Below are 14,033 nucleotides of genomic sequence, written 5' to 3'. Positions count from 1 at the left end.
TGAAAGAAAAACAATTCATTAAGTGAAAAAATTGTGTCAAAAACATAAGTGTAAGCTGGAAATACCTAATTCAATTTGATACCTGTAATTTAAATGTATATAATGCTGCTAATGTAAAAATACCCAAATTGAAATAAAATAACACTGTGCAGCCGTGGGACAGGGACTGGTATCTGAAAGTTAAGCTATAGAGATAGGTCTTCAATAGGTATAAAAGTGCTGAGATGAAAGTTGCAGAGATTTATGACTGAGATCGGTAAAGGCTCCAACACAAATAGTGAATAAAAGAAGGCAATTGCCCAAAAATTCAGGATCAAAGCATTCAGTAAGGGTTACAAAGCTTGAGCGGTTGATAGAGATGTCTATTATGACACTGTACAGGGAATTTGAAGAACAGGATGAGGATTTTGTTTTATTTGATAAGTGGAATGGGGAGCCAACGTAAATTAGCAAGAGCATGAGTAATCATTGAATAGAACTTTTGCATTTCAGGGTTGCAGGCAGCAGAACTGAATTCACTTGATTTATTTGACAACCTTGCCTAAGTAGTAGTACTCTCATCTTACAGTCAGAGGTCATAGGTTCTGGGTCTGCTCAAAGACTGTGAGGACATAATCTAGGCTGACACTTCAGTACTGTACCAATGAGTCATTACTGCAGCACTTTTTTTTTAAGAATAACTTTTAGTTGCACCCCTATTGATTCATTTAGCCATTGTGGAAGTCATAAGTATTGGACACCCCTTTTCTTAAAAAAAATCTGTCATTGTCTCCCCTGAAGATGGTGGCTACCAAAGTTAAAAGCTACTGTTTGTTTTAAGGACTCAAACCTGCTCCAACATTTAATAAGATCATCACCCACTGATCTGATTTGTAACTTCATTCCCATCTACCCATGATGAATCTTTGGTCAGCATTTTGGTTATCCCTCTGACTGACTTTATCCATATCCTTGTATGTTGCACGTAAATTATTCCTGTTGGATAAAATCATTTTCTGCAGATCCCACTAACCTAACTTAGAGGTTTACCTTGCTGTCTGGGCTCCCACCATGTTGGGAGCAGAACTACAATTCCAACTAAGCCATGCTGTTCTGGGTCAGATTTGTTCTCAAAATATACTGTATGTTTGGGTAAGGGGGGGGGGGGGAAGGAAGATGTTTGTGGAGTAGATCACCTTGTGTCTTTTGACAGCTGATAGAAAATAATGCATTTGAAGGTGAATATATTGCACAAGTCAGGGATTGTGTTGTTTATCAAAAACCATGCACAACTGAAGAAAAAGCTGTGATAGTGATAGCAATTTGTGCTCAGCAGCCCCTGTGTTTGTGTATGTTTTGTGCACAGAGGAGAAAGATGGAAGACATGACTCTGTTTCAGATAAAATTCGATTGTGCTGCACATGGTTCTCAACCTTACATATGGGAATCACTAGTGAAGCATCAACATTTGGCTTGCAGCAAAAAGACAAGACAATGACAGTTCAGATGTGAGATGAATAGATTGGCAGCTGAAGAGTTGTACTAAATCACAGACCAATTAGGGCACTGATAATGGCTGCTCTGTTAAATACTGCCAAAAAGTGATTTAACATGTGCTATCCAGTATGATTACCTCTGGTATTGAAAAGCCAAAATATATCATGAAATGTTTTGCTTATGACATTAATAGGATGCAATACATTTTCTTTGAATGCAGAAAAATATAAAGATGTTAATGTTAAAAAAGCTTGTAGTATATTAAATGTTTTTAATTAATAAGGAGTCAACAATACAATTTTTTTTGATAACCACTGGAGTAGCCTATAAAAATGTGCTACATTATGAATTTATTAAGCTGAAAATTCTTTGCTGTGTCTTATGCTAACACTTCATAAAGTTTCTTCTGTAGAAATTGATAGAATCTACTTTAATTTCTGAATAACAATTGTTTTAAATACCAGGTATGGCAGTTGATGATGGTAATGACACAGATCAAAAAACTAGATATATCTGTCTCTTCAGAAATAGAGGCAAAGTGAAGGCCCTGGCTGAAAAGCTTTATGGTAAGTGATAAATGGCTATTAATTCTCACTTCATTATTTTGATGATACATAATTTAATTGTTATAGAGCTGTACATAGAGCTCTTTCTTGCCAACTAAGTTGCCTTGCTGAACTAGTCCCATTTGCCTGCATTTGGCCCATACCTTCTAAACCTTCCCTATCCATGTACCTGTCCAAATGACTTTTAAATGCTGCAGTTGTACCCACCTCTACCACTTCCTCTGGCAGCTCATTCCATAAATGCACCACCCTCTATGTGGAAAAAGTTGCCCCTTGGATCCCTTTTTTAAATCTTTCCTCTCTCACCTTAAACCTGTGCCTCTAGTACACCACTGGTTACAGGCTTTCATTCACAAAAACAACCCTCCCCTATTACCTTCTTCCTCTTACTACCAAGCCAATTATACATCTAATTTCCCAACTGGCCTTGGATCCCATGGGCTTGAACCTTTTTGGATGAGTTTTCCTTGTCAAAGATCTTGATGTAGTCTATGTGTACTTTATTAACTGTACTGGCCTCATCAATGCATTTTGTTAACTCTTTGAAAAATTTAATCAAATTGATTAGACAGGATTTCCCCCCCTAATCTTTTCTTTATTTTTTCTTTATTTATAGTGCTAAAAATTTAGTATATCATAATTTTTCACACCCTGTTTTGCCATGCACAAAAATTCTATTCTATGTTAAGTTTGCATGATTATTTCTGGATGTCACAAGTCATCTGTGTGTAATGTGCCATTAGATAGGAGGAAATCAGTCTAAAAGATCATAAGGTTTTTCTTGTTTTTTTTTTAAAACTGGCCATGGTTGCTTTTAATTTTTTTATCACAAAATCAAGCCCACTTTATTTTGCTAGTATAATTTTAGAAAATTTGTCTTAGTTACATTATGCGGGAGAGGAAGAGCCTTTCCACATGTAGTGGCTAAAATATTTCGGAAGAATTCATTCCACTGAGAAGTCACTGTGTGAAATTTGATTTTTTTTTAAACCCCCAATAACCTATAAAGACTGTTCATTACAATTTCTGTCTGGAAATATTCTCTTGAGTGCAGGTAGGTTTTGAAATGGCCATCCTGAATCTTGTGGCAGGTAGAAGGACAACTCCATGATCCATCTTTTGGAATGGAGATAGGTGGTATACCTTGATTCAAAAATAAAGGCCTTTTTGAAGTTAAATGTGAGATTTGGTTTTTCTGCATTCCAATTTGCTATATGGAATGTTATAAATTCAATTTTGAAACATTTCCTTGTTAATCTGCATTGATGAATATTAATACTTAAACATCATTTTTGTGTCCAATAATTATCGTTTTCAGAGCAAAAATGTTTGGACTTGGATAAGGAATTTGAAATACATTTTGGGATTGCTCACACTCGCTGGGCAACACATGGAGTTCCAAATGAAGTGAACAGTCATCCTCATCGCTCTGATAAAAGCAATGGTACGTGTTTTTAATACATCGAAAATGATGAATACAGATAATCTAAATTGGAAACATTGTTTAAGTAACTTTTTAAATCTTAGTGGGGCACCACATTATTGAGGTAAAGCCAAAACACTCTGTTAACCATTTAAAATAGAACCTACAAAGTACTTCTTGCAGTTGAGTAGTATGCATGCTGAATATATTTGTAGATACAGGAAATAAAATGGAGACAGCTGCTGTGACAAAATGAAACCTAGCTTGTTTCTTGGATATGAGTAAAGTCAATGTTTAATAACTATCCCTAATTGCCAGTCTGAAAGTGATGGTAAGTTTTTGTGAACTATTTGAATCTGTGGAGTAAAGGTACTGTCAGGATGTTATTTGGTAGTGAGGAATGGGATGGTATTGGGAGAGTTAGGGGTATGTGACCCAGTAACAATAAAAGAATGGCAATATACTTTGGTTGCGATGGAATGTAACTTAGAGGGAAGGTTGGAGGTGATGTTGCTGCTCTACTTGCCTGCTGTCCTAGTCCTTTTACGTGGTGGTGATTGTGAATTTCTAGGGTTTGTTGTATTCTTCAACATGGGTTTGTGTGTCTCCACAAACCCGTTTCACCAGTCAATAAAACCATGATTTATCCTCTGCTTCAAGTCCACTTTTCCCTTAATCCCTGAATCCCCTAAAGTCCAAAAAATCTTTGAATGTATTCAAGGAGCCTCTGTGATAGTTAATTACAAAGATTTGCAAGCTTCTGAAAAATTGCAACTCTTCTCAGTCCAATTTGTTATCCAGAGAGTAGGCCCTCGAGTTCTGTCAGTTTCTCAACATCTGTCATGTCAATCTCTCCAAATATCATTGGCCAGAATTTGCTGTCAGGGACAAGCTTCTGCACTTGCCACCAGCATATGGAAATTGTTTTCCTGAAGTGAACTTGCTGATAAATAAGGTCATTGCAAGATGATCAGAGCAGAGTTTTGCACAATGTAACAAAGTTGTGTGCATAAAAAGACTGAATGCTCCCACTTGCCTAGATAAGTGCAACTTGATAACATCCAGAATAATTCGACCAGTTTGATTGCTGTTCCATTCATCATGTCAGACATTTACTCCCTACACTGTAGTTTGTACCACCTGCACAATGCACTGTTGTAGCAATTCACCAAGTCTTTTCTCAACTATATTTCCCAAACTTGCAACATCTATCAGCACAGTGTAATCCGACAACCCCAAAATTCCCCTCCAAGCCATGCACCAGCTGACTGAGAAATGTATCACCAGTCCTTCATCATCCCTTGGTCTAATTCTTGCAATTCCCTATTCACTGTAGAACTAAGGAAGTACTTATGCTAAAGGAGTAAGTAGGAAGGAATTTGAAGGAATTGACTCACCAACACCACATTAAAGGAAATTGGGAAAGGTATTAAATCAAAATAAAAGTCGAGTTTATTGTCATATGCACAAGTACATGGATGCATAAGTGCAATGAAAAACTTTAATGCCACAGTATCATGGGCACATAGCATCATATAAGCAGCATTCACAAGAAAAACATAAATTATCCACACTTTTTACAAGGAAGAACACCAATTATAACAAAACAAAACATGGTCCATTTTAGTGCAAAGTGATCAAAGTGGTTATGGTGTTGTAGTGATTAGGGTTGTGCTGGAAGGTTTAAGAACTGAATGGTTGAAGGGAAGTAGCTATTCTCAAACCTGGTGCGTGGGACTTCAGGCTTCTGTACCTCCTGCCTGATGGTAGCTGCAAGAAGTTGGCATGGCCTGGATGGTGGGGATCTTTTGATGATGGATGTTGCCTTCTTGAGGCAGTGCCTCCTGTAGATACTACCAATGGTGGGGGGGATGTGCTTGTGATGTATTGGGCAGAGTCCACTACTCTGCAGCTTCTTGCATTCCTGTGCATTCAAATTGCAGTACCAGACCATGATGCAACCAGTCGGGACACTTTCAACAGTACACCTGTAGAAGTTTGTTGGAGTGTTTGGTGACAAGCCGAACCACCTCAATCTCCTAAGGAAGTAAAGACACTGGCATGCTTTCCTTGTGATTTGCATCTATATGCACAGCCCAGGACAGGTCATCAAATATGTTAACGCCCAGGAATTTAAAGCTGCTGACTCTCTCCACCACTTTTTTATTTTCTCTCTTCCATCTCCCCAGCAATGTCGTCCATCTCATGAATAATTAAACAAAAAACTGTTAAAGCATCATTAATATCTAAACATCCACTTAATCATATTAGTCACGTGTACATCGGAACACAGTGAAATCTGTCTTTTTGCATTATTGAGAATGTGCTGGGGGCAGCCCGCAAGTGTTGCCACTCTTCCGGCACCAACATAGCATGCCCACAACTCCTAACCTGTACATCTTTGGAATGTGGCAGGAAACCCACGCAGATACGGGGAGAACGTACAAACTCCTTACAGACAGCGGCGGGAATTGAACCCAGGTTGCTGGCACTGTAATAGTGTTACGCTAACCGCTACACTACCGTGTCATCCATTTATAAATTAAGTTTCAGTTAGAAGGTTAATGATCAAACAATGTACTGACATAAAAATCTTAAGTCCTGGAGAAGATGAGCATGATGTGCTATTTTTTAAGAGGCCAGTAGTAGAGCAGCCCATATTGGATAATTTGTGACAACTGGCCATGCAGGAGAGGATATTGCAAGTTGCTACCCAATTTGTGCATTAGTCCTACTGTGTCATTCAGATGCTGTTGTTTTTCTTGCCAATATCTGTACTGATGTTTGTCTACAATCCATTTGGTCCCACACTTCTTAACATTTATTGGAACACTTTATTGAATATAAAATATATTAATGGATATTAGTTTAGCATAAGAATAGTATCATTGGCCTCTCTGGAACAGCATTTTCCTGTATGTTAGCTACCAGCCAAATGTAGCTTATTAGGAATGCATATATTGGTAATTGGATTTCTGATAATGGCTTTGGCAGATACTGGGTAAATATTCCCTGTCAATAATGCTATTTTATATGTGTTGATTATAGTAAAGGAGTAAAGTACACTTTTTAAGAAGGGCAATGATTTTTCAGTGTAATTTTTATTCTAGAAACTGGAGCACAAATTGTAGTTTAACTGCCCACTGGCCTCACCTGACTTACACATCTAACTGACCTAAAACTGCATCTGATATCCTACTAGATTGTTAGGACACTATCAATGATTCATTTTGAGAATCTTGGACAAAGAATTAATCTAAAATTGATGAAGAGGGAAATCTCTAGCTTCTAAGAAATGCAGCGCTGCAATCATTGGACATGGAATACAAGTGATGATTTGTGCCACACCATTCAGATGATTCAGTGACCTATGGTATCATATTGAATTTTAAGTTTGTCTGGATTTAAAAGTTTGACTTGCAGATTCAACTGGACTGTACTTTTTTTTAGAATTTGTGGTAGTTCATAATGGAATTATCACGAACTACAAAGATTTAAGAAAATTTCTGGTAAGTAGAATACTGATAAGCTAATCAAAAATTAATCATCATCATAAGAATATGTTCCAATAATTCACTGTGTGCTCTATCAATATAGGAGAGCAAAAATTATGTGTTTGAATCTGAGACGGATACTGAGGTGATTCCCAAACTAACAAAGTATCTATATGACAACAGAGAAAATGAAGATATTGGATTCTCTGCTTTAGTAGAAAGAGTTGTCCAACAACTGGTGAGCTGTAATTGTCTGTCTTTTTCTTTTTTAGAAAGAAGTACAAATTTATTTATAGTATGTGGTAAATAGCAAATTGAGGTTATTTATATATTCATAGTAATCTGGTTCATATATTTCTATATTCATAGTATTATAGTTCATTTACTCTTTTCAGTGTTTTCCAGTAGAATTTCATTAATTATGTGCTAGGCTTTGGAAAATGAGACACTTTGCATGAATGCAAAATATTCCATGTAAAATATTTTATGGTAGAGTCTACTATCAGGTATTTCAATTAAATAACCATACAAATAGACACATAGAATATTACAGCACAGTACAGGCCCTTCAGCCCACAATGCTGTGGCGACATTTTATCCTGCTCTAAGATCTATCTAACCCTTCCCTCTTGCATAGCCCTCCATTTTTCTATCATTCGTGTCTATCTAAGAGTCTCTTTCTTAAATGTCCCAAATGTATCTGCATCCACCACCTCGGCCGGCAGTGCGTTCCACACACCCACCACTTTCTTATGTTTTTAAAAAAATACTTGCCTCTTATATCCCTCCTATACCTTCCTCCAATCATCTTAAAATAATGCCCCCTTGTGTTAGCCATTTTCGCCCTGCGAAAAAGTCTTTGACTGTCCACTCGATCTATTCCTCTTATCGTCTCTATCGTGTCACCTCTCATCCTCCTTCACTCCAAAGAGAAAAGCCCTAGCTCGCTCAACCTATCCTCATAAGACATGCTCTCCAATCCAGGCAGCATCCTGGTAAATCTCCTCTGCACCCTCTCTACTGCTTCCACATTCTTCTTGTAATGAGGCGACCAGAACTCAACACAATACTCCAAGTGTGGTCTAACCAGAGTTCTATAGAGCTGCAACATTACCTTGGCAGCTCTCGGTAGACAATCCCTCCAGGACATCCTCCCTTTCTACAATTGTGGCACTGTCCCTGATCAGCAAAGCCACTCCCCCACCTCTTTTACCTCCGCCCCTGTCCCTTTTGAAACATCTAAACCCTAGAATATCCAGCAGCCATTCCTGCCCTGAAATAAAGCTATATTAATTTTGCTGTGCTTACAGAGAATGTGGCATTACAGGTAAGGCCAGGAATTAATGTATATTTCCAATTGCACTTGAATTGCCTAGTCTGTATAATAAGGAACTTTCACAGTTCAGATTTTTATTCAGTATTGATGAAGGAATGGTCATAATTTCCAAAAAGGCACAGTTTGTGTCTTTGACAAAAGGTAGGAGATGATGGTGTTCCCATGCTTCTGGTGCCCTTGTCCTTCTGTGGTAAAGGTTGCAGGTTTGGGAAATAATGTGAAGAATCCTCATTGAGCTGCTCCAGTGCATTGTGTAGTTGGTGCAAGTGTGCTGTAAATCTAAAGTAATATTAGGGATGCTGGTCAATTGTTTTGTCCTTGATGGTGTAGGGATTCTTGTTTGTTTGCAATGATCCAAGAAAGTGCAGCGTATTCCATCATATTCCTGACTTGAATAGTGGAAATGCATTGAAAGGCAGGTGGTAAGTCATTTGCTATGAATACCTAGCTCCTGATTTGTTCTTATAGCCATGGACCAGTTAAGTTTCTGTTTAATAAATGGCAGAGGACTTGACATTGGTAACATTCTTGAATGTTGAGAGACGACGATTAGATTCATGTTGGAGGTGATCATCATCTGGCACGTGTGGCTCAAATATCATTAGTATGGTTATAATTAGTTTTGAAATAATTGAATTTTGAGACATCATGTAATTTATAAAACATTTATTTTAGTTAACCTATGCTTTGGTGCTGGTTTGAGCTTTCTTATGAAGTCTAAGTATAAAACAATAATGAAAGTTACAATTTATTCTTTTAAGCTGCACAGATAGAATGGTTTAATTGAGATTGATGACTCGTATAACTTTTGAGGTTATCTGTTTATGCTGATTACGTTATCATTAACATAGTATTCCCAAGATTATGTAATCACCATTCTAAAACAGGTACTTTACTGTGCTTCTAAATGTAAAGATGCTGAACAATCCAGAACATTGTGCATAATTGTACTGAAAAGATCTTCTTGATTTCCTCACTGCCAATTTTTTGGTGTCAGAAAGATGATACGAAAGAGAACTTTTAATTTTTTTTTGTCCTTGCAGGAGGGAGCATTTGCACTTGTTTTCAAGAGCAGACATTTCCCAGGTGAAGCTGTTGCTACCAGGTTGGTGTCTAGTATAACTTCAATTTGAGCTTCTTTGCCAGATCATTGAACCCTATTTTACTTCTAACAAGCACGTCTCTTAATTTCATAACAGCCAATGTTTATTTCATGCAGATTATTTAGGACTTTTTAAAAATCATAAAATGGGTATTCCAATTACTGTTTGTTGTGTCAAGACTAACATAAAGTTAATCAGTAGTAAAATAAGTAGTCTTTGAATACAAGCATAAGTTTATTATGAACTTTGAAAATGAAATGCACAGCCATAGTCAAAATTGCTGCATGAAGTTCTATGTTCTGGTAAGGTTATGAATGGAATCCCTCATTAAAAACTTCTTGTATATGTCACAGTTTTTCTTTCTGTCCCTGATGCAAGGTGCTCAACCTGAAACAGTGGCCATCCCTTTGCCTCCACAGATGCTGCTTGGTCACTGAGTTCTTCCAGCAATACATCTTTTGCTCCAGATTCCAGCATCTGCAGCCTCTTGTCTCTTTTTTTTTCTCTCTGTAGTACAAAAACAGGTGCACTAACATTAATCTTAAGTAATGAAATGAAGGGCAATGGTGATTTCCTTTTCATACCATTGGTCTTGAGTTGCTACTGCACCTGTCACTCTGCTTCATTGCTGAACTCCACATAGAGTTTAACAGCAGAGGCCAACCTTCCTGGGATTCCCCAGTATTCTTTCAGACCTGGCATAGGATCAGAGATCCCATTTTTCTGACCTGAAGAATAGTGAAGATGGGTGACTCTTAGAAAACCTGTTTTAATTAGGTTTAATGATTTCATTGATTTGTATGTGATCTAGTGTTTTTCAGTAACTTTTTTTCTAGTTCATTGAATGTTATAGTTTTCTTTTGGAAATCCTGTTCACCACTGTGGCCTTGCTTAAGACCTATTCACCAATGTGGCCTTGTTACACTAATCTGCCCATCTGTAGAGAATCAGCAATTCAGTGCAGCAAAATAACAGGTGGACGATAGGGCAAATTCCACACTATTTAGCCCAGAATTAATTTAGAGAAGTACCGCTTTCATCTTTCAGCGAGAGCCATCCAAACAGGTTGAGGCAGTCATTAGTTTCCTACTCTTTTATTCCACCCCCTTTCCAAACCCACAATGTTGAAATGCGGTGGAAAATTCAAAAGAAAACTGTATAAGTAGTTGAAAAGAAAACAAGACTACAGAGAGAGAACAAATGAGTGAGACAAGCTGAATTGCTCTTGCATTGAACCAGCATGGATTCAGTAGGCCAAATGGCATCCTTCCAGACTGTAATCCATGCTTGCATATTGCCTCCCAATCCTATTGTTTTAGTTATGGTGTCCCAAAAATAAAGCTATGGACAATTTTCAAAAATCACTTTATCACTAGAACATCTTAAAAGTAGAACTAATAAGACGTGAATCAATAATAAGGTAATCTGGATGTTACACTATTGTAATTTTTTTTACTTTATGTACCTGCACAGTTGGTAACGCCTTTATAATTCCATTTGTACAATTCTCCATAATTTTTTTAATATGGCTTTAAATTAAATTCAGTATTTTCTTTTTTTATCTCCCTTAGGCGAGGGAGCCCTCTGCTGATTGGTATTCGCAGCAAGAATAGGCTCTTCACTGACCAAATTCCAATCCTGTACCAAGCACGTAAGTTGGCCATCAATGAATAAGTAGGACAGTTAATTGTTCAGAACTGTATCACTGTTCTGTCTTCTTAATTAACTTGTATAACCAAAAAGAACCGATTTGGTTCAAGCTAAACTCAAACAAATTTTTGCTCTGGCCTCAAATATCAGTTTGTTCTTGTTAATGGTAAATGTACTGGGGATGATGAGAATATAGTAAAGTTACACACACAAAATGCTAGAGGAACTAAGCATGTCAGGCAGCATCAATGGAGAGAAATAAACAGTCGACATTTCAGGTCGAGACTCTTTATCTGATGAAGGGGCTCTGCCCAAAACGTCAACTGTTTATTTCCCTCCATAGATGCTACCTGACCTGCTGAGTTCCTCCAACATTTTGTGTGTTGCTCCAGATTCCAGCATCTACAGAATCTCTTGTGTCTCCAATATTGTAAAGTTGCTGTCTTTGAATCATTAAATTTTAAACTTCACTCCAATATGAGGAAAATTTTCTTATGTATTTAAACCAGTAAATGTTCCCTTTAGCTTTATCTAAATAGCCTTCTGAAATTTGTACTTGGAATTTACAGAAAGAATATCCACTATTGTAATGTATGGAAATATGGCACTCAGATTTCACACAATGAGGACCCAAAAATCCAAACAGCAGCAAATGACCAATTAAACTGTTCAAATTAGTGAGGATTGGCTGAGACACGAGAAGATCCCCCTGTTTATTTTTCTAAGTCAACCCTTAGGATCTTTTAGGTTGACCTGAAAGAGTTGGCAGAGTTTCTGTTTAACATTTCATCTGAAAGACCATGCAGATCTCTCTCAAGTAAATTCGTAGAGCACTTTTGAAACTTTGACACACAAAGATTTCTTTTATTCCTAACTTACATCTTATGAAGGAATTTCTTGGTTTTTTTTCCCATTCTGTTTGTTTATGGTGAAAGAACTTAACTAAATTACTTAGTACTTTTTTTTCATTATAGACAAAAATAACAAAAATGACCCAATATCCAAAGCACACAAAATTGAGCATGAAGATTTTAAATTCCCTGGAGAGGACAAAACTGTTGAATTTTACTTTGCATCTGATGCTAGGTAAGTGTAAAACCATTGCCGAGAAATTGAATCTGGTGGCATCAATTTTTAATCATTATGTAATTTTAAAAATTTGTCATTTGGAAGGAAAATGCAAAATTTATTTGACCTACAAGAAGCTTGCATTTTCATGAAATTTGACCTGGCAATTCCAGTTGTGACGCACATCAAGCAGTTTGCATGTGGGACACAAACATGATGATGTAATTTATCATCCAATGGTTATTTTGAGAATTGCCGTGTGAAAGTGTCAGAGTTTTCCACTTTAGAGAAATAATTGGCCACTCAAAAAGAAGCACTTCTTTATAGTGCAGTATTTACTGTAGCTGTGCAGTTTGAAAGACCATGCAAACACTGACAGTTAATTCTGCAGTCTGGAGGATCTCTGAGGATTTAGGAGAAGCCTTCTATTTAGTGACTTTGGGTGAGGTACACTGTCATTTCTCATGTATTACTTCTTCATCATACTTCCATTGTAGTTTCAGTGCACAAGCTGGAGTTCTAGGACAAATATGAAAGATATTCACAAGTATTTAAATTTCACAACTTTTAGATGGGCATAATGTTATGAGGAAAATATGCATGTGCATTCATAAACTCCAAATTAAACATTTTTGGATGATTATCAAGGAGGCCTGTGCCCCTACTTGCACCTGGCTCTTATCTCTAGCTCTCTGCTGAACAAAGTATTCCAAGACAAAGGTTTTTTACAACAATAATAACAGATGTGCGTGACCTACAGCAAGCACTCTTACCTGGACAGCTCTTCCTGTAGAGGCCAACGTCATTATCATCTGAACTTTCTAGCCTCCAGATCAATCCAGGCTTCAGTGGCTAATCTACACCTCTTTTCGTAGTTTTCAGCACTGCTGCATTGGGGAAGTCATGTTTATCTGTACTTGAGGAAAGGGGACGTAGTCTGCTTTGTTAGTGACAATGTTACATCGCAGTCTTCCTGAAAGTCCGGGGAATGATGTGTGTCAGACACCACTGGAGAACCGCAACTCTTCAAGAAGCTCAAACAATCAATCCTTGAAATATTAATTATGCTCTACCATGAGTTGTTATAATGGAAATTTCTCCTGGTTAATTCCTTGTATCCTGGACTCTTTAGGCAGTCCAAATTGTCTGCTGTGTTTTGGGCACTGCTGTGTCCTGGGGTTTGCATCTCAGACAATAATGGCTCCTCTTCTCTCTGTGACTTCCATCTATTGTTGTTCTCCAATATAACAATTGCTATATAGAACCATGAAGCATCTAGTGAAGAAAGCCAGTGGGGACCTCTGGAGTGATTCTAATGTCTTCACTGCTCCTAGGGTGCCAGGTAGTTGTCTCTATAGTTGACTTCATATGTTATCATTTGTTGGCTCCTACACAACCTTGCTGCCAGGAGGACTCGGGCTTTGCCTGAGACATCTCCATCAGAAGTGTTTGGAGGGACAGGGACAGTGGATGGCAGAGGAGGAGGAGGATTTTGACAGACAGGCAAAGGACACCCTCTGGATGTACCGCCAGATACAATTTAATTACCTGGAAATTTTCTTGAGGACTTCACTCTATGGGCTGTACCCAGGTAGGCAGGTTATAGCAAGAAACACTCTCTGATGACTTAAATTCAACTACAGTTAGGCCATAGCCACTGTCACTTCAGAAAACTTGAACCACTGTCCAAATCTGGAACTAGCATTAATAAATCTCGCTGGCCAGCTTCTGTATGAGGGACACTGCATTCCTCATTCACCTTTCATTCTTGCCTTCAAGCAGTTAGTCAAATCCAATTGTTGGTTTCAGGTTCTTAGTGTTTATGTAGATTGACAATTTGGTGCATTCATGAGAGAGCATTGCATTATCACAGGTTCTGGTGAGATGCTAAATTTAATGCCTTGGTTTCAGAAACAT

At 37.7% G+C, this 14,033-nt stretch overlaps 1 protein-coding gene across 2 annotated transcripts in view; it reads left to right on the top strand.

The window, feature by feature from the left end:
- Positions 1 to 14,033, top strand: part of LOC127569131 (glutamine--fructose-6-phosphate aminotransferase [isomerizing] 2-like) — a 51,699-nt gene that overhangs the window by 23,072 nt on the left and 14,594 nt on the right. For both annotated transcript variants that reach the window (XM_052013503.1, XM_052013504.1), the window contains exons 3-9: positions 1,941 to 2,042; positions 3,361 to 3,486; positions 6,916 to 6,974; positions 7,063 to 7,197; positions 9,339 to 9,400; positions 10,970 to 11,049; positions 12,023 to 12,134. In XM_052013503.1, coding sequence (XP_051869463.1) covers positions 1,941 to 2,042; positions 3,361 to 3,486; positions 6,916 to 6,974; positions 7,063 to 7,197; positions 9,339 to 9,400; positions 10,970 to 11,049; positions 12,023 to 12,134 — 676 coding nt within the window. The remainder of the gene's footprint in view (positions 1 to 1,940; positions 2,043 to 3,360; positions 3,487 to 6,915; positions 6,975 to 7,062; positions 7,198 to 9,338; positions 9,401 to 10,969; positions 11,050 to 12,022; positions 12,135 to 14,033) is intronic.

This window comes from Pristis pectinata, chromosome 4 (assembly GCF_009764475.1).
Source record: "Pristis pectinata isolate sPriPec2 chromosome 4, sPriPec2.1.pri, whole genome shotgun sequence".
Classification (NCBI taxonomy): domain Eukaryota; kingdom Metazoa; phylum Chordata; class Chondrichthyes; order Rhinopristiformes; family Pristidae; genus Pristis; species Pristis pectinata.
This window is presented reverse-complemented; position numbering and strand designations above follow the sequence as displayed.